Source organism: Diceros bicornis, chromosome 25 (genome assembly GCF_020826845.1).
Source record: "Diceros bicornis minor isolate mBicDic1 chromosome 25, mDicBic1.mat.cur, whole genome shotgun sequence".
In the NCBI taxonomy this organism is placed as follows: domain Eukaryota; kingdom Metazoa; phylum Chordata; class Mammalia; order Perissodactyla; family Rhinocerotidae; genus Diceros; species Diceros bicornis.
In genome coordinates this window covers 27,690,818-27,709,778 of record NC_080764.1, presented here as the reverse complement: position 1 = coordinate 27,709,778, position 18,961 = coordinate 27,690,818, and the positions used below count along the sequence as shown (strand labels likewise).

The 18,961-nt window shown below is 35.5% G+C and overlaps 1 protein-coding gene across 6 annotated transcripts in view; it reads right to left on the bottom strand.

Annotated features, from left to right (window-relative positions):
- CEP83 (centrosomal protein 83) overlaps positions 1-18,961 on the bottom strand; it is a 121,152-nt gene that overhangs the window by 33,182 nt on the left and 69,009 nt on the right. For 4 of the 6 annotated variants that reach the window (XM_058568654.1, XM_058568653.1, XM_058568656.1 and 1 more), the window contains 4 exons: positions 11,123-11,374; positions 8,421-8,552; positions 1,403-1,517; positions 5-149 (listed from right to left, as the gene is read on the bottom strand). In XM_058568654.1, the coding sequence (XP_058424637.1) occupies positions 5-149; positions 1,403-1,517; positions 8,421-8,552; positions 11,123-11,374 (644 nt within the window). The remainder of the gene's footprint in view (positions 1-4; positions 150-1,402; positions 1,518-8,420; positions 8,553-11,122; positions 11,375-18,961) is intronic. The other 2 variants (XM_058568657.1, XM_058568658.1) reach the window with 2 other exon arrangements.

The following is an 18,961-nucleotide window of genomic DNA, read 5'->3' as shown; positions in this document are numbered from 1 at the left end:
TTACTTTTCATCTTGTAATACCACAAGTTTTTGATAACCTTCTTCCTTGGCAGCTTGTACCTTACGTATTAATTCACGATCCTTTTCTACTAAGAGCATTTTGTGGTGTTCAACAGCTGATTTGAGAATTTCATTGTCTGACTGTAATCCTAGTAGTTTTTTAAGGAGAAAAATGTACTATACTCAATGTTACTAAGATGAAAAATCACAATTAACAGCAAGCATTCATAAGCTGGCAAGACAAAAGTGTAGAAAGTAAGTCTCGCTGGATATACTCAAAGATCTTTACATTATTGACAAATTTTTCTTAAGAACAAAACAGACGAAAACTCAAGAGTTAATTTTTCTGTCATTATTTTATTTAGTATACACACATAAAAACTTTAATCCTGAGAGCTGAGGACATCAATCCAGATGATATCCAAAGAGGTTTAAATACTTCACCTCTAAATGGGTTCTGTAACCTAAGCCCCACAGGCAGCAGCATCATAAAGCTGGCTGGAAGCAGAGGGAATAAAATCATAGAATCCTTCAAAACCTATCATTCTAGCAGAACTGTTCCATTTCTAGTAGAAACACAAATTGGAAACTTTCAAGTTTGTCCAACGAATTCACAAATCTTTCTTGTAATGAGATGGCAAGTATTTTACAGACGGAATAACTAAAACAAATTCATATGTAACTCAAAGTTAAAAAAGAATGCAGAACTGGATCCTAAACGCTGAGTTCCTAAGAAAATTTACTCCCCAACTCTATGGAAATCCATGAGTCAACATCAAGTAGAAATTAATAATGAAAACAATCATTTATCATAAGCTCTCTCTGAAACTACAGAGGCCAGTTTAACTAGACCAATTCAAGGACAGTTATAGGCCAAAGGCAGCTTATTTCAGCACTTATAAAAGTTGGAAATAATATAATTTCTGAGGAATCTTGATGAGAAGGATATTCTAAGACTAAACTGGAGCTTAAAAATAAGCCGAGGCTGAACTAGCTTCAATAACTGGCCTAGGGTCTACATAAAAAATTTCAAAAACTTAAAAATTGGGCCACCTATCTTCCTCACATTCTTTAGACTTAAAATGGCCTGGAACTAATAATCACATGATCTAAATAGATTTAAATTTATAACCCAGGAAGCATGGAATCCCATTTGTAAAGTTTCACTTAATTTATGTATTAATCAAATAACTATGACATAAACATAAGATTGATTTTTTTTAAAAGTTAGATCACAGAACGAACATTCAACATATAAACAAAAACAACCCATATGTGCTCTAAGGTTAAAATTCAATTAAGTTGAAAATCTGGAAATAAAAATTCAGTTTGAATTATTATTTTAATAATTTGAGTTTATATGTGAAAATAATAGTAAAAAGCATGGGAAATCATATATTACCATCCAGTTCACTCTGAATCTTATTCCTTTCTCTTTCTAGCTCACTCTTAGCTCTTGCTGCCTCCAGTTTGATGTCTGTTATTTCCAGTTTGTTTGAATGTTTAAGTTCTTTTACCTGTTGATAATTAGAAATTAAAATTACTATTGGTCATTTTCTTGCCATTAAGTGCTTACCCAAAAACATTAGTAGAAATGAGAAAACGTTTCGGTAGCAGAGTATACAAGGTAAGCACCTTCCAGGAGGGAAAGTGCTTCAGTGCCTGAAACAGTACTTGGCACCAAGAAAACAGTCTTTTCCTAATAGAACTGAGTCATTTCTTTACAAATTCCTTACAAATATCTGGGTGGGGTCATCTGGCTTAATCTTGCCTTAAAAGGCTTACCTACCAGTACCTAAAAACCAACAGTTAATGACTGAAACATCTTTAGGGAAAAAAATGAAACCTTCTTTTAAAAAAAGTGGTGGTAGAGGGCCGGCCTGGTGGCGCAAGCGGTTAAGTGCGCGTGCTCCGCTGCGGTGGCCCGGGGTTCGCCGGTTCGGATCCCCGGCGCACACCGACACACCGCTTGGCAAGCCATGCCGTGGTAGCATTTATAAGTAATAGCATGTAAAATGTTATACAGGTATAACACCATCACATGGTCTCCTTGGAAAACATGAGCAACGTGTTATAGGTAGAGCAGAGGAAGGTGTGAAATCTAAACTTTATATGCCATACAAAAGGATTTTGTACCCTGTTAGCTATTGAAGGTGCCACAACCAACTTTATTTCAGAAAGTTAACTCTAATTGCAAATGTGTTGGATTAACAAACTGAAGGTAAAGAAACCAACTGCGAGGCAAAGGACTGACAAAGCGGGCAAGAAGGAAGAATCGATTGAATTTGGTGACTAAATGATTTGTATTTGTATTTGTGTGTGTGTGTGTGTGTGTGTGTGTGGTGGTGGTGGTGGTGGTAGTGGGAGGAACAAGAGTAAAACATATAAATTGAATTTAAACCTTTATTGCCAAAACTTGATTCTTTTAAAGCCCCAAGTGAATGTAAATAATTGTCAATATTTTCTATATAATTAATCCATTACATACTAATTTTAGTTTTCCCTAAGACATCCTATTTGAAAGTTGAATAATTCTAGTTCATAAGTAGTATTCCTTCATTCATTCAATAAATATTTATCCAGCATCTATTAGGCGCCCTAGCACTGTTTTAGGAACTGGTGATACAGGAGCAAACAAGAAAGCTTTGTCTCTCCAATCATCTGCACTACTCTCTAACATTTTCCATACCCCTTCCCTTTGGTAAGGTGCTTCTAAACTTAGGTACAGTGCTATAATGAGGATTTAACTAATACAGATAGTAGGTTAGATAACCCTGCTTTCTGACATATTACTATACTAATATACAAAACTAGGAAATCAGAGTAGAAAGCCACAAAGATATACAAGCCAAATATGTAAAATGTGAGATGGTGGGAACAAAAGGGTAAAGGATAATTTACTTGAGTGCAATAAAAATCTATAAAAACTGGATATGGGAGTTAGAAACAAATTAGGAAGAGGCCCTAGAGCCAAAGAGGGCAAGGATGAGAGAAAGAGAAGTGTCTTACTGAAGAGACTCCATCCATGAAAAGTCTTGAAAACGTTGCAAGGAATGGTGTGGTGCAAAATCCTCACTTAAAGGAAATAAACAGAAAAGCAAGTACTGTGCTGCCTCTGTACTGCTAACCACACTAAGACATATCTCTCCAAATTAACTTGCAGAGTTTTAAATGACAGTACATAAAATGAATACTTGTGCTGACATCAGTTGTGCCTTTTTAAATCATTCTGAAGTTCTTTTCTATGAAAGCAAGTCTCATAGAACAATGTTTAACTACATGAAAGCAGCTAAGAAATCCTATTTATTTTAATACTTAAACTTTCTGTAGATTGGGTTTTACTACATTATAATTTCATGGACAGACAGAATTTAAACTATAAATGCTTTAAAATTTTGAAGAAATACAAGTACAATGAAAATCCAATTTCTATGACAAATGTAATTATAACCTGCTATTATATACTAACTGTAAAAGGTTACGAATGACAAAGCAGTTCATTAACAAACCACACTGCAGCTGCTTTAAATATGAGGTGGAAAATAGAGCCATCTTATTTTGTAGAATCTTAATTCATTTCAACAAGTAGAACTACAAAATATATAAAAATCTATTTCTTAATTCATTTCACCCTGAGATTTACTGAAACGAGAAAACATTTTCAACTAAACTATAATTATTGACACTTAAAGAACACTGGATAGGAAGTAAATGAGTAAAGGCTGTCTTCAGGCCTACTTTTATTATTAAGCCAGTGGTATATGCTCAAGCAAGGGACTTGTCCTCTCTGCATTCAAATTTACTCACCTATGGACATACATGAGTTTAAGTTTTTCTTTACTGCCACATTTCTATAATCCTGAAATAATGAATGCACTTATACTAATAGTAATTGTTAACGTCCTAAAAATATATTTAAAAGAATTATTTTATTGATTAAAAATGAAACACTTATGTATTTATTACTTAGATACGACAAATAGTAGCACTTTCTTTGGGTAATTTGAACCATATCCCAAATAGTCGTAATGAAGTTTCTATCTGTCTCTAGATCCCTGGTTCTTAACCTTCTTTGTGATCAGGGCTCAAAAGCCTAGGAAAACTAGGGATCTTTTCCTAAACAAAATGCACAATATTAAAATGTTCTACATAATTTCAAGAGATCCAGTCTTCTGAAGCTCCCCTGGGCCAAGCTACCCTGTTTTATTTTTCCCACAATATGTTCTCCATGTAGATTCTAGCGTTTAGGTTGTGAATTTGCTTTATGTTTTTGACACAATAGAAGTATTCAGAGAGTACCACCTAGTACTACCAACAAAACTTTAAGAAATGTAAAAATGGCAACAGTAGGCATTTTACAGGGGTTCAGAATCTGTTAAATTACACATACACATACACACAGAGAGAATGCAGGAAAATAATATATGTAAGCAAGAAATACAAATATAGTTGAAAAAAATGTTACTCAAGAAGCTCTTGATGCAAATTCCAAAGAGATAGTACTTAAATTTGATCTTTTTCAAAGGTCTGAGATGGTATGACCTCATTAACCCAGCTAATAAGAATAACTCTGTGGGATGACCCTTAAAACTGTATATTTTATTGGAGTTCTAAAGATCAAACACCTCATAGGGTAACTAGAAGAATTCACGTCTTTGAATGTGAAATATCTTTAACATCATCATTTTCAGGCTATCTTTGGTAATACTTTTTAATCCAAGACACTGATAGTCACACTGACATAACTCTGTTCAAAAATCTAACAAACATTTACAAATTTGAATAACTTAGACAAATGCACCCCAGGTGTTCCTTTGCATTGCAAACAACCGTTTGCTAGAATCACAAAATGTTGATGAAAATTTCAAGTTGCAAAGAAAACTGTGAGAATCATGTTTGAAATATTATTTTAAAATTTATCCTTCCAATGAAATCTTTTTACATGCAAGATTTCAAATGAAAACTTGGTTTGTCTAAAGTTGCAGGGTGGTTTTTAATATGCCATTTATATGCAAAATAATGCAAGTGTGCCTTTAAAAAGACAGGCAACTTTTAGCAATGTGTGTTAAGCAGAGAAGTACTAAAAAGCGCTTCCTTCAGCAGAGTACGAAAAATCATCTATGTATTAACTCTTTTTAAAAAGAAAGAGCAATAGAGAAGGGTATGTACAGAAAAAGAGAAATCAGAGCCAGGACACAAATGAGCTGAGGTAAAACGTGCTGCAGGAAAAGTATTTGGTGGTCCCCAAGAGTCAGAAGCCACAGCAGAAGTCAGCTTAGCCAATGTCCTGCTGCTCCATCTATGGTTCAGATTACTCCAGCTATTCCAGTCTAATCCAGCTACTCAGGTCTAGAACAGTGTTTCAAAAATATTGAGTACTCAATAATTTTTTACAAAATTGAAAATAATTTATACCAGAACTGGAAGAAAAGCATGAGAGAACTCCCTGTATTCTAAATTTACTTCTTTGTGTTTTGCATTTATTTCTTCATCTACTCTATCATTGTAGGCACTCGATATCTATCTACCGAATGTATAAATAATCTATTTACAGTTAATCAGGAAGCAATCAAATTATTTATTTATTTTCCAGTAGGACTTACACAATCTTAGGCTGGAAGTGTTTTTAGGGATCAGCTAAAACAACGCCTCATTTCATCTATGAGGAATCCCAATAATATTAAGTAACTTGCCTGAAGTTATACACACAGTTATTGACACAATGAGGACCGAAACTAGTCAATGAGCTTGAGGTTCTGTATGTTACATCATTTTCTCATTTAAGGATATCACTAGTGTATAATTGTTGCCATTGTCATTTTTATCACTAGCTACTGTTAAAGATAGCCTTGAGTGCTATCTTTAGTCTTACAAAAATCCTGTAAGAGATAGGTATTATACCCATTTAAAAGTTAAGCAAGGGAGCTGGCCGGGTGGCATAGCGGTTAAGTCCACAAGCTCTGCTTCAGCGGCCCAGGGTTCGCAGGTTTGGATCCCAGGCGCAGACCTACACACCGCTCATCAAGCCACGCTATGGCGGCATCCCACATACAAAGTGGAGGAAGACTGGCAACAGATGTTAGCTCAAGGCCAATCTTCCTCACCAAAAAGAAAGAAAGAAAGAAAAAGAAAAAAATAAAAGTTAACCAGATCAGAAGTCACATAGGTGGTGAGTGAGATGAATGAGTCAGGATTCAAAGATAGAGTCATCTGATTCAAAGCCCATGAACTTTTCCATTGCACTTCATTACCTTCTCCAAAATGACAGTTTTTAGTTTCTAAATATTCTAGAATTTCTAAAAAATTTCTGAATCTTAACCTATAAGATAGATTAGAAGACTATATTTGAATTAAAATATTTTAACAACTAAAAATCTTATTGCCTAATTTTTACTTATTCTTTCTAGTGTCAGGCATGTCTAATGAATTAAATGATACATTGGCTACAAAACCACTTTGCAAACTGTAAAGAACAGAAATTCAAACAAAAATTTTAAATGTCACTAGACATATAATCTGCAAATATACAAGAGTATGTGTTTGCCATGAAATAAACTAGGTGGACTATCTCCCAAGGATGGCATCTAATACATCTAAATATTATGGTTTGGCCTTTCAGGCACAGAAATCCAGTTCTGTCACCACACTTAAAGAAGATTCCAAAGGTTAGACTCACATTAATAAAGTTTACAAAGAGTGATCTATAAAATCAGAATGTCAGTTTATTATTACAAGAAAAAACTATAATGAAAAATAGAATACTCTAAGTCTGAAGGACCAGTGCATTCTCTCCCTGTAGACAAAATTACATGAGAAGTCAAAAAACAGAAAGTTGCTTGGTGATCATGAAATCAGAACAAATGGAATGAGATGAACTGACTGCTTCATGGCCACAAATTAAAACAGATTAGTGTATTCCTTTCCATAGTAAGAATGATCTCATCAATGGGACCAGAATACTTGCATTCTGATGACTAAAATTCTCTCTTCCCTCTGTCATAAACACTGCCTGAGTCTTCTCAAGTAATCCCTTGGTCAAGGAATTTATGATGAATACATTACTCCTTTAGATAAGTTCATATATCTCTACCAGGCTACAGTAAATTTCCTCCGGTCTGGCAGCCATTTTGTTTTTTAAGGTGATTTTACATAACTCTGCTCTGATAAAAAATACATGATTTCATTGATTCAGAAACAAGTCTCATTTCGAAGTCTACTTAGAGTATGCCCCAAGTACTATTAATACTAATAGCTAATATTTGGGTGATTATATATTAGACCTTATGTTAAGTGCTTTATGCATAATATCTTAATCTTTGCCACACTCTATAAGGTAGCAAGTCTCATCTTATAATGGAAAAAACTAAAGTATTCAGAGAGAAAGTAAATTGCCCAAGGCCACACAGCTAGTAAGGGGAAGAAATGGAACTTGAATCCAGTCTCTCTGACTCCAGAGCTGATATTCTTATTCACTACAGTCTTCTATAGAATACTTTCATCATTGTTATCCTCTTTCTGGTTACTGGATTCCTTATATACACTGCATCTGAGGGGAAAAAAACCTGTTAAGTTCCTGAGAAAACTCTGTATGTAAAAGATGTTCAAATCATTATATTCTTTTAAAAATAGCATAAATGCAGATCATGCTGCTGATACTAATTTACTCATTTAACAAACATTTATTGAATTCCTACTGTGTGTCAGCACTGTTCCAGGAGCTGGAGATACAACAGCAATAAAAGCAATGTCTCTGCTCTCTTGCAGCTTACATTTGGTTGAGAGAAAAGGGGCGGGAAAGAAAAATTGAGATAAAAAATAAATGAATATAAATGTATCAGATGATGTTAAGAGCTATGAAGGAAAATACAGCAGGTAAGGAAGATAGAGAGTAAGGTAGAGGAAAAGGGAAGATAGTATTTTACAAAGTGAAGACAAGGAAGGCCTCTCTGATAAGGTAACATATGAAAGAGGTAAGAAAGCAAGCTATGTAGATACGTGAGGGAAGACCATGGCAGGTGGGCAAGTGCAAAGGCCCTGAGGTAGAAGTAAGCTTGCTCAAAGAAGAGTGAGAAGGCCAGTGAGGCTGGAGCAAAGCAAACAGGAGGGAAAATAGACTGTGATGGCTGTGGAAAGATTGCAGGAGCCAGATCACACAGAGTTCTAAACGAGTGGAGAGTAAAGAGACCATTTAGGAGGTTACTGTAAAAATTGAGCCCAGAGAGATCATGGGTTGGACTAGAGTGGTCACAGTGGACGAGGTGGTAAGAACTGGTCCGATTCTGCATGTATTGGGAAGGTAGAATGACAGGATAAAAAAAAAATTCAATATAGAGATCTAAACTATTTAAGCACAAAATTTCTTTGTCATTATACAATATCAAGCATTTTAAAGAATGAAGTAGAAACATAAGGCGACTTACTTTACTGGTCAATGTATTTATTTCCCGTTCAGCTTTATGCAATTTACTGATTAAAATAGTATTTTGTTCATTGCTTGACTGCAGCTCTTTTTCCAAGCGTTCAGCCTGTAGTTTAACTGACTGTTTTTCAGCCTTTTATTAAAAAAAAAATTTTTAATTTGTTTATAATTTTTCACAATTATATAAAGATAAATAAGCACTATTTAAAATATATGTATAATCCTACTATCCAAAATTATTCAAAACCTTGCCAATATTAACACGTACCAAAGTAACAAGAATTTTCTCAAAGTAATTGGTAGAATTTAAATGAAGAATATTTGCTCCAGGAAATATGCAATAAAGGTATCTGGACAAACAATATATCAACAGCCACCAACAACAAAATAAAACTCATACTCTCTTCTCTGAGAGAGTACCTAACACACTCACTCGATACCTGTTTACTCTTATTGCTGACATAATTTGAACAAACATTTTTGGGGGTTTCAAGTCCATAGCAGATATCTGAAAAAGCATATTAGAAGGTAGAAGAGAGAACTTATTTGTAGTAAGAACTGAACATCTAAAATCAATAGAGATTAACAACAACAAAGAGATATAAGAATTCAAAATCCTCAACTAATCTGGAGCCTCTGGAAGTATGGCAAAGAGCTCAACAGCTCTCGACCTCATCACATAATACAGATTCTTGCTGAAGTCTAAGCTGTCGAGAAAATTTCTAGTTGATAATACTCTTAGTACTCATTAATTAGAGAGGGAAAACTAAATGCTTTTTAAAAATATTTCTACTCAAAATAGTTAAAATGAAAACATTTGGCATTTAATAGATAAGCTTCAGTTTTGTAACATCTCATTTCCTATTATCTTAAATATGATAAGGAGTGTATTTCAACAAATAATTAGAAAAAAACTATTTTCCTCAAATATGAAATGATACTCTCTGAGCACGATACCCAAAAAAAAATCATGAAATGCTTGCTGTCATGTGCTTATTTTCATCTGACAAATGATAAAATTAAATATAAGCTCTTCTGAAAATGTCACATCCCATCTTTTGTCATCTTGAATTCAACTTGTCCTGAAAAGAATCACTCTAAATGACCTCAATGAGAAGTTTCACCACATACTATATTCAATTGCATTAATCCCACTTATTCTGTCCCTGTGTAAATACATTAAGGATGGAAGGATGGCAACATAAACAGTCTCATTCTGAAGCCTCATGTCTAAGGTCCAATGATACTGACTTTAGTTCAGGAAACCAGTAAATATTGTCAGAAGCTTCATCCAAAAAATAAAAAGGTGACTTCTACTCTTCAAAACATATCAGTGTACTCCTTGTACCCAGTTTGCTGGCTGGGAAAAATAATTACTATTTTGGATTTGGATACTGGATTTTAATTACAAACTAGGTGCCCACTAACTTTCCTCCAACTCAAATCATTTCACAACTCTTCTGAAAAAAAAAAACAAAAAACACTTTGGATTACTCAAAATAAATCAAAACAATCAAACTAGTATATTTGCTACAAGTTAGACACTAAGAACTAGAAGTAAGCATAACTGAACAGGATGGTGAAGGGGTCCAGAATACGCCACCATGGCATAAAAATTACTTTGAGCTGAAGGCAGTTGAGAATCAACAGACACAAGAAAAGTTTTTTTCCTGAACTATTCCTATCTGCCTAAAAGCAGAGCCTCCAAAAAAGAATTTAACTGTTATAAATCCCCTCTCCAGAGGTTTCATAACCAGGGAAGACTGACTCCTATCACAGAAGACAAGAAGTCAGCACCAGGATAAGAAATCAACTATACAGACAGTCACAAAACTGTCATATCTGCCATCTATTTTCCTAAGGACTCATTTATCTTTCCTGAAAGTCATTTGTTTTGCCTTAAGGGCTATTTTTCCCTCTCTCATTTACCTATTGAGATGGTATATAAGCCCCAAATTTTAACTGCCTCTTTGAGTCACATTTTTCTGTGAACTCCTGTGTACATACGTGAATAAAAATGTCTTTTCCCTTGTTAATGTGTCTGTTGGTAGTTTAATTCACAACCTCCAACAACAGAACCTAAGAGGATGAACAAAAAGGTTTTCCTCTCCAACAAGAGAAGCCAAGAATTTTCATAGGAGAATACCTCTAGGAATACCAGCCTACCTATGCCAGCTTTTATCTTTCTCTAATGAACTCAGGGAAACTCAGCAAAGGTTTGTATGCATTAGTAGCAAAGTTGACGTTTATTACTCTGGCAAGAAGCTGTCATAAGATACATAAGTATGGTGTTTCTGCTTAAATAGGACTTATGATTTTAAGATCTTAAATCCCAGTGTAAGGAAATAACTATCTAGGAAGAAATTGTTCTTTCTGGTTTGAGATGACTTTAGTCTTCAGAAACTCAAATTTTTTTAGCTTTTGCATATTCTACTCTGTGGCATTATATGAGTTAAATCATTTCAGATAGGTGACTTGAATCCCAAAGAATAAATAATCCCTTTGCAAATGTGGTAGCATAGCTATTGCTTATGAATCAATAGCTTTCTTCTTTACAAAAAGAATATACACCCTTGGGATTCCACAAATGCGTCAGCATTAGACTGGTGAGCATACATTTATGCTCTAAAAATCAAAGGCTTGTCAATTGCACTTAAAAAAAAAATATGCAACGCTCTACCGGGAAAGCAATTAAAACCTTACCTCCAGGGATCTGACTGTAGCCTGCATCTCAGCCAACTGCCGCACCTGAATTCTTTGGACACTTTCTACCTGAGCACCAGAATTCTCTTTTTCAGCTCTTAATTCTGCTACTTCTGCCTCTAAACCTTTTAATTTCTGACACAAATGGACTTTTTCTCGAACAAGTTGCTCCATTCGTTTGCTGTCTCTTGTGGGATCAACACTAAGCAGCTGGTTATGTAGTTCTTCTTTATCTTTCTCCAGTCTTGCAATCTAATAATAATTTAAAAGAAAGCATACGACCTTAAATTCTCAAATTTTCAGTCATGAACATGCTTTACATGTCAGAAAATTAAAATTAAAAATTGCACAATATGAAAAAAAAAGCTCAGGTGGCGAAATGAAGAACAAAAAAGAACCATCTAAAATGTCACATTCTTCGTTCTGTACTCAGCATGACTCAAACGCGAGTCCCATTTTCCCTCTGTCTCCCCGGAGTGGCTAACACAGGGCTCCGTCAGTTGCTGACTAAAATTCAAAATTATAAATTATACTATAAAAATAATTATTAAAAACATGTCAAGTATTTCAAAATTCATCAGAACATTATAGCTGTTTATGCAAGATCAATATGCTGATTACTACTAAGCTTTTCCTCACGTGACAGTAATTCTTGGGCTATGGCTATACTAATAAAATTACTTTATTCCAAGGAACTTAATCCACAAAAAAGTTGCTTGTCCATGTAAACTATAAATGTAACTGATAAGAGTTTTTAAATGATAGCTGAGAGTTTATTAAAGCCCTAGTTGTAATGATGGCCTAGTTCCTAATTCTCAAATTCAAGAAAGGACTCAAAATCATTACTTTAGGGCATGTGGAAAAGTCACTGGGGAACTTGTTGAGCAGGAACACCAGCGGTCTTCTCATTCATGCTAACCATCACTGCCAGATCCCATGGGCCTCCAAGTCAGTGGGTTTCAAACTGCTTCCTAACCTCTGAGGCACTTCAGAGGCCCCACAGCTCTGGGAATGAGTGGGCCAAGTAATCAGGGTAAAACTCCTTCTTTCCCTGTCCCGATCTCCCCAACTATCTATTCCCTACCACTACCACCACCAAATCTTTGTTGTTAACCAGAGCAGCTCCTCATTTTAGTCTCTTTTTACATATGGGGTTTCTTCAGATGATTCAACTAAAAAGAAAAGATTCAGTTGCGGAAAAAAAAAAAAAGTTAGACACCACTGCTCTAAACAACACCAGGGGTTGTTTGTAGCCAGGACTAGCTTAGAAGGCTCACTTGAAGCCAAAAGGACTTTAAGAAATGCTCTGCAACTGAGGCAAAAGTGGCCCAAGAGACAACTGATTGCTCAGATTGCTTTAAATGAATCTGGAAAGTGTGAGACCTCCACCCCAGGGCAGACTTTGTTTTCATCTGTAAAATGAGAGGTTAGACCGGAGGCCCTCTAAGATCTTTTTCAGTTTTAACATGTCGTGATTCCAATTTGGTTTTGGACACGCTTTACTAATGATGATAATGGGAAATATAGGTAGAGCTATCCAGCAGGCAACTATTTTCTCCCAGCAAGTAAAATTTATCCTATGGGCCAGGCCCGTGGCTTAGCGGCTAAGTGTACACGCTCTGCTACTGGCGGCCTGGGTTCGGATCCCGGGCGTGCACCGACACACCGCCTCTCCGGCCATGCTGAGGCCGTGTCCCACATACAGCAACTAGAAGGATGTGCAACTGTGACATACAACTATCTACTGGGGCTTTGGGGAGAAAAAGGAGGAGGATTGGCAACAGATGTTAGCCCAGGGCTGGTCTTCCTCAGCAAAAAGAGGAGGATTGGCATGGATGTTAGCTCAGGGCTGATCTTCCTCACAAAAAAAAAAAAAAAAAATTTATCCTAGAAGGCAGCTGTGCAATTCAGAGTCAAGCCCTCAAAAGCCCAACAAATTAGTGCCTCTCTCCTATTTTTCCTCCCACTCTTTATGTATAAACATTACCCCCAGAATTTCATCCCTGACTACCTATTTCCCCCCCCATGTTCTCTTTCCTTCAGCTAGCTGTGTGACTTTGTGCAAGTCACTTTTTCACTCTGCCATCAGTTAACATAAAGGGCTTGGGCTGGATGATCCTTAAGATACCATCTAGCTTTTGCATGAGGTAACTCAACTACAATTCTAATGTGCTATTTTGAGGTGTGGCGGCTCACCTAGGTCAGGAATTAACATGTAACTCAGGGTCAGAGCATGGTGCCTTTTACTGAGTACTTACAAAGCATCAAGTGCTAAGTACGCTACACACAAAATTTCATTTAATAACAATTTCTCTCGCAGTCTTCGTTGCATATATGAGGCCAGACAGCTAATGTTCTTGACCAGCATACTTATTACATTATTGCTTTCTCCAGTAGTTCTGAGAGGCATCTGCAGGATAGCTGAAGCTATGGACTGAACTAGCTAATGGCAAAGTCAGGATTAGTTCCCACATTTATAACTCCTAAACCAGAGCTCACTATCACATCATTCCTACCGAAACTGGTGATCACTATCTCCTCATTTCTCTATTCATTTATTCTTTCATGCAACAAATATTTATTGAGCACTTACTATGTACCTGGCACTGTTCTAGGTAGTAAGGATACATTAGAGAACCTAGCAGACAAGCAAATCATCACAAAACCAAGAAGCTTATTTTCAGTCCCTGCTATGACACCATTCTCTTCCCAGTCATCTGGGCACAGATCTTGGACACATCCTCAGCTCTACTCTTTTCTTCTACTCTCAATCAGATTCACATGTCATCTTCCTTGAAACACTTAATTTGTTGTACTCTCAACTGTTTCTCTCAATTTCCAAAAGGCTTTGTTTGAATTTCTCTTTTACGACATTTATCCAAATCTCCCTGTATTACAGTTACCTCTACACTTACTTTATTCTCTTCTAGAATATAAGATTATTTGACAGGAAAGATGATGTATTAACCAATTTTACTTTAAAAAAACTGTTGAAGTAAAGAAAACTGAACAGAAACAGATCAGGGACGAGGAATAGTTGCTGATCATCTTTTCAAAGGATGGTAGCTCTAATTCCCCAGAGCACACAAAAGGAAACAGCAGTATATCTACTTGCTCCATCTATCTTTGTTTTTATTATCTTTATGATGCAGCATAGAGAAATGATTAAGAGTACAGGCTCTGGAATCAAATGGCTTAAGTTTTTTTTTTTTTTTCTTTCAGTATTTACTGAAATAATTTACTGAAAGATATTACTCTACTATCTTTGAGCTCATATGATTTCCAAGAAGAGGTCCGTTGTCACTCTTAGCTTGGTTTTTCTGTATAAAATATCTTTTTTTTTCTGGTTACTTTTTTAAGTTAAACTGTTTATTTTTAGATGATGGTAGGTTCACATGCAGTTGCAAGGAATAATACACACAGATCCTGTATACCTTTTACTCAGTTTCCCCCACTGGTAATAACCCTCCTCTTCTATTTTCTGGAAGACATTGTGTAAAATTGGTTTTCATTATTCTTCCCCGCCCCCGCAAAGCCCCAGTAGATAGTTGTATGTCATAGTTGCACATCCTTCTAGTTGCTGTATGTGGGACGCGGCCTCAGCATGGCCAAAGAAGCAGTGCATCGGTGCGCGCCCGGGGTCCGAACCCGGGCCACCAGCAGCGGAGCGCGCGCACTTAACCACTAAGCCATGGGGCCGGCCCTTCATTATTCTTTAAACACTTGGTAGAATTCTCCAGTGAAACCATTCTTTTGGGGGGAGTTTTTAAATTATGAATTCAGTTTCCTTAATTAGTTATATGGATACTCAAATTATCTAATTCACATGGAGTGAGTTACAGTAACATGCCTTTTGATCCATTTCATCTCTGTTTGTCAAATTTATTTAAGTAGTGTTGTTCACTAGATTACTTTATTACCCTTTTGAGGTCTGCAAGGTCTACAGTGATAGTCTCTGTTTCATTCCTGACACAGGAAATTTGTGTCTTTTCTCTTTTTTTGTCAGTCTTGCCAGAGGTTTGTCAATTTTGTTAATCTTTTCAAAGAAACAGCTCTTGGTTTCACTGATTTTCTCTCTTGTTTTTCTTTTTTCAATTTCATTGACTTCTGCTCTTTATTTTCTTCCCTCTGCTTGCTTTGGGTTTATTTTGGTCATCTTTTTCTAGGTTCTTAACGTTGGAGCTTAGATTATTGATTTGACACTTTTCCTTTTTTAGTTCTAATGAACACATTTAGCACTATACATTTTCCTCTCAGCAGTGCTTTAGCTATGTCCCAAATATTTTAATATGTTACATTTTCATTTAGGTCAATGTATTTTTTTGAAATTATTTTTTCATTGAAATTTCCTATTCAACTCATGAATTATTTTAAGTGCGTCATTTCATTTCCAAATGTTTGGAGATTTCCCTGCTACCTTTCTGTTATTTATTCCTAGTTCGATTCTATAGTGGTTGGAGAATTTACTGGGTAATTTCAATTTTTATGAGGTTGTTAAGGTTTATTATGACCCAGGATACAGTCTACCTTGGTATCATGTTCAGTGGTCACTTGAAAAGAATATGTTTAGATGCTCTTGTTGAGTAGAATGTTCTATAAATGTTGATGAGATTCTGTTGGCTGATGGTTTTCTTGAGTTCTATATCCTTCCGGATTTTCTAATTCTTCTATCAATTGTTGAGACAGGGGTGTGAAGTATCCAACAATAATTGTGGATTTGTCTATTTCTCCTTTTAGTTCTATCAGTTTTTGCTTCACATAGTTTGCAGCTCTCTTTGGTTCATGCACATTTCGTATTCTTATGTCTTCTTGGTGGATGGACATTTTTGTCATTATATAATCTCTACTTCTGGTATTTTTCTTTACTCTGAAGTCTACTTTACTGATATTACTTTATTTGAAAGCCACTCCTGCTTCTTTTAATTAACGTTTGCATGATGTATCTTTTTCCATCCTTTTACTTACTAACTACCTATACTGTTATATTTGAAGTTTCTTGTAGACAGCATACAGTTGGGTCTTCTATTTTTTAAAATCAACTCAGCAAATCTCTGTCTTTTAACTGCTGTATTTAGACCATTTATATTTACTATGACTACTGACATGTTATGGCTTAAGTTTTTTTTTTTTTTAATTCGTATTTTTTTTTATTACAGTAACACTGCTTTATACCATTATATAAATTTTCGGTGTACATCGTTATATTTCGATTTCTTTGTAGATTACCTCATGTTCATCACCCAAAGACTAATTACAATCAATCACCATACACATGTGCAAAGCACCCCTTTCACGCTCCTCTCTCCCCCATTCCCCTCTGTTAACCACCAATCCAATCTCCATCTCTATGTGATTGTTTATTGTTGGTTTTATCTTCTATTTATGAATGAGATCATTTGGCACTTGACTTTCTCCCTCTAACTTATTTTGCTTACCATAATACCCTCAAGGTCTATCGATGTTGTCACAAAATGCCAGATTTTATCCTTTTTTATGTATGAGTAGTTTCAATTGTGTATATGTACCACATCTTCTTTATCCATTCATCCCGTGATGGGCACCTAGTTTGCTTCCAAGTCTTGGCTATTGTGAACAATGCTGCAGTGAACACAGGGGTGCATATATCTTTACATATTTGTTTTCATGTTCTTTGGATAAATACCCAGCAGTGGAATAAGTGGATCATATGGTAGTTCTATTCTTAACTTTTTGAGGAACCTCCATACTGTTTTCCATAGTGGCTGCACCAGTTTGCACTCCCACCAGCAGTGTATGTGAGTTCCCTTTTCTCCACATCCTCTCCAACACTTGTTATTTCTTGTCTTGTTAACTATAGCCAGTCTGATGGGCATGAGGTGATATCTCATTGTAGTTTTGATTCGTATTTCTCTGATAATTAGTGACGTTGAATATCTTTTCATGTGCCTGTTGGCCATCTGTATATCTTCTTTGGAAAAATGTCTGTTCAGATATTTTGCCCATTTTTTAATTGAGTTGTTAATTTTTTTGTTTTTGAGATGTATGAGTTCTTTATATATTTCGGATATTAACCCCTTGTCAGATATATGGGTTGCAAATATCTTCTCCCAATTGTTAGGCTGTCTTTTTGTTTTGTTGATGGTTCTCTTAGTTGTGCAGAAGCTTTTTAGTTTGATATAGTCTCATTTGTTTATTTTTTCTATTGTTTCCCTTGCCCAGTCAAACATGGTACTTGAAAATATACTAAGACCGATGTCAAAGAGCATACTGCACATATTTTCCTCCAGAAGTTTCATGGTTTCAGGTCTTACATTCAAGTCTTTAATCCATTTCGAGTTCATTTTTGTGTATGATGTAAGATAATGGTCTATTTCATTCTTTTGCATGTGGCTGTCCAGTTTTCCCAACACCATTTATTGAAGAGACTCTCCTTTCTCCATTGTATGTTCTTGGCTCCCTCGTCGAAAATTAGCTGTCCAAAAATGTGTGGGTTTATTTCTGGGCTCTCGATTCTGCTCTATTGATCTGTGTATCTGTTTTTCTGCCAGTACCATGCTGTTTTGATTACTATAGCTTGGTAGTATATTTTGAAATCAGGGAGTGTGATAATTCCAGCTTTGTTCTTTTTTTCTCAGGATTCCTTTGGCTATTCGAGGTCTTTTGTTGTTCCATATAAATTTTAGAATTGTTTATTCTATTTCTGTGAAAAACGTCACTGGAACTTTGATAGGGATTGCATTGAATCTATAGATTGCTTTAGGAAGTATGTACATTTTAACCATGTTAATTCTTCCAATCCAAGAGCATGAAATATCTTTCCATTTCTTTGTGTCTTCTTTTATTTCTTTCAACAATGTTTTATAGTTTTCACTGTACAGGTCTTTCACCTCTTTTGTTAAGTTTATTCCAAGGTATTTTATTATTTTTGCTGCAATTGTAAATGAGATTGTATTCTTAATTTCTCTTTCTACTACTTCATTGTTAGTGTATAGAACCACAACTGATTTTTGTATGTTGATTTTGTATCCTGCAACTTTAGTGTATTCATTTACTATTTCTAAAAGGTTTTTGGTGGATTCTTTAGGGGTTTCTCTATATAAAATCATATCATCTACAAATTGTGACAGTTTCACGTCTTCCTTTCCAATTCGGATCCCTTCTATTTCTTTTTCTTGACTGATTGCTCTGGCTAGGACTTCCAATGCTATGCAAAATAAAAGTGGTGAAAGTGGGCATCCTTGTCTGGTTCCTGTTCTTAGAGGGATAGCTTTCAGTTTTTCTCCACTGAGAATGTTATTAGCTGTGGATTTGTCATATATGGCCTTTATTATGTTGAGGTACTTTCCTTCTATATCCATTTTATTCAGAGTTTTTATCATAAATAGATGCTGTATCTTGTCAAATGCTCTCTCCATATCGATTGAGATGATCATGCGATTTTTATTCTTCATTTTGTTAATGTGGTGTATTACATTGATTGATTTGCAGCTGTTGAACCATCCTTGCATCCCTGGAATAAATCCCACTTGATCATGGTGTATGACCTTTTTAATGTATTATTGTATGTGATTTGTTAGTATTTTGTTGAGGATTTTTACATTCATGTTTATCACTGATGTTGGCCTATAATTTTCTTCTTTTGTGTTCTCTTTGTCTGGTTTTGGTATCAGAGTAATGTTGGCTTTGTAGAACAAGTTAGGAAGCTTCCCCTCCTCTTCAATTTTTTGGAAGAGTTTGAGAAAAATAGGTATTAAGTCCTTGAATGCTTGGTAGAATTCACCAGGGAAGCTGTCTGGTCCTGGACTTTTAGTTTTTGGGAGATTTTTGATTACTGCTTTGATCTCCTTCCTGGCGATCAGT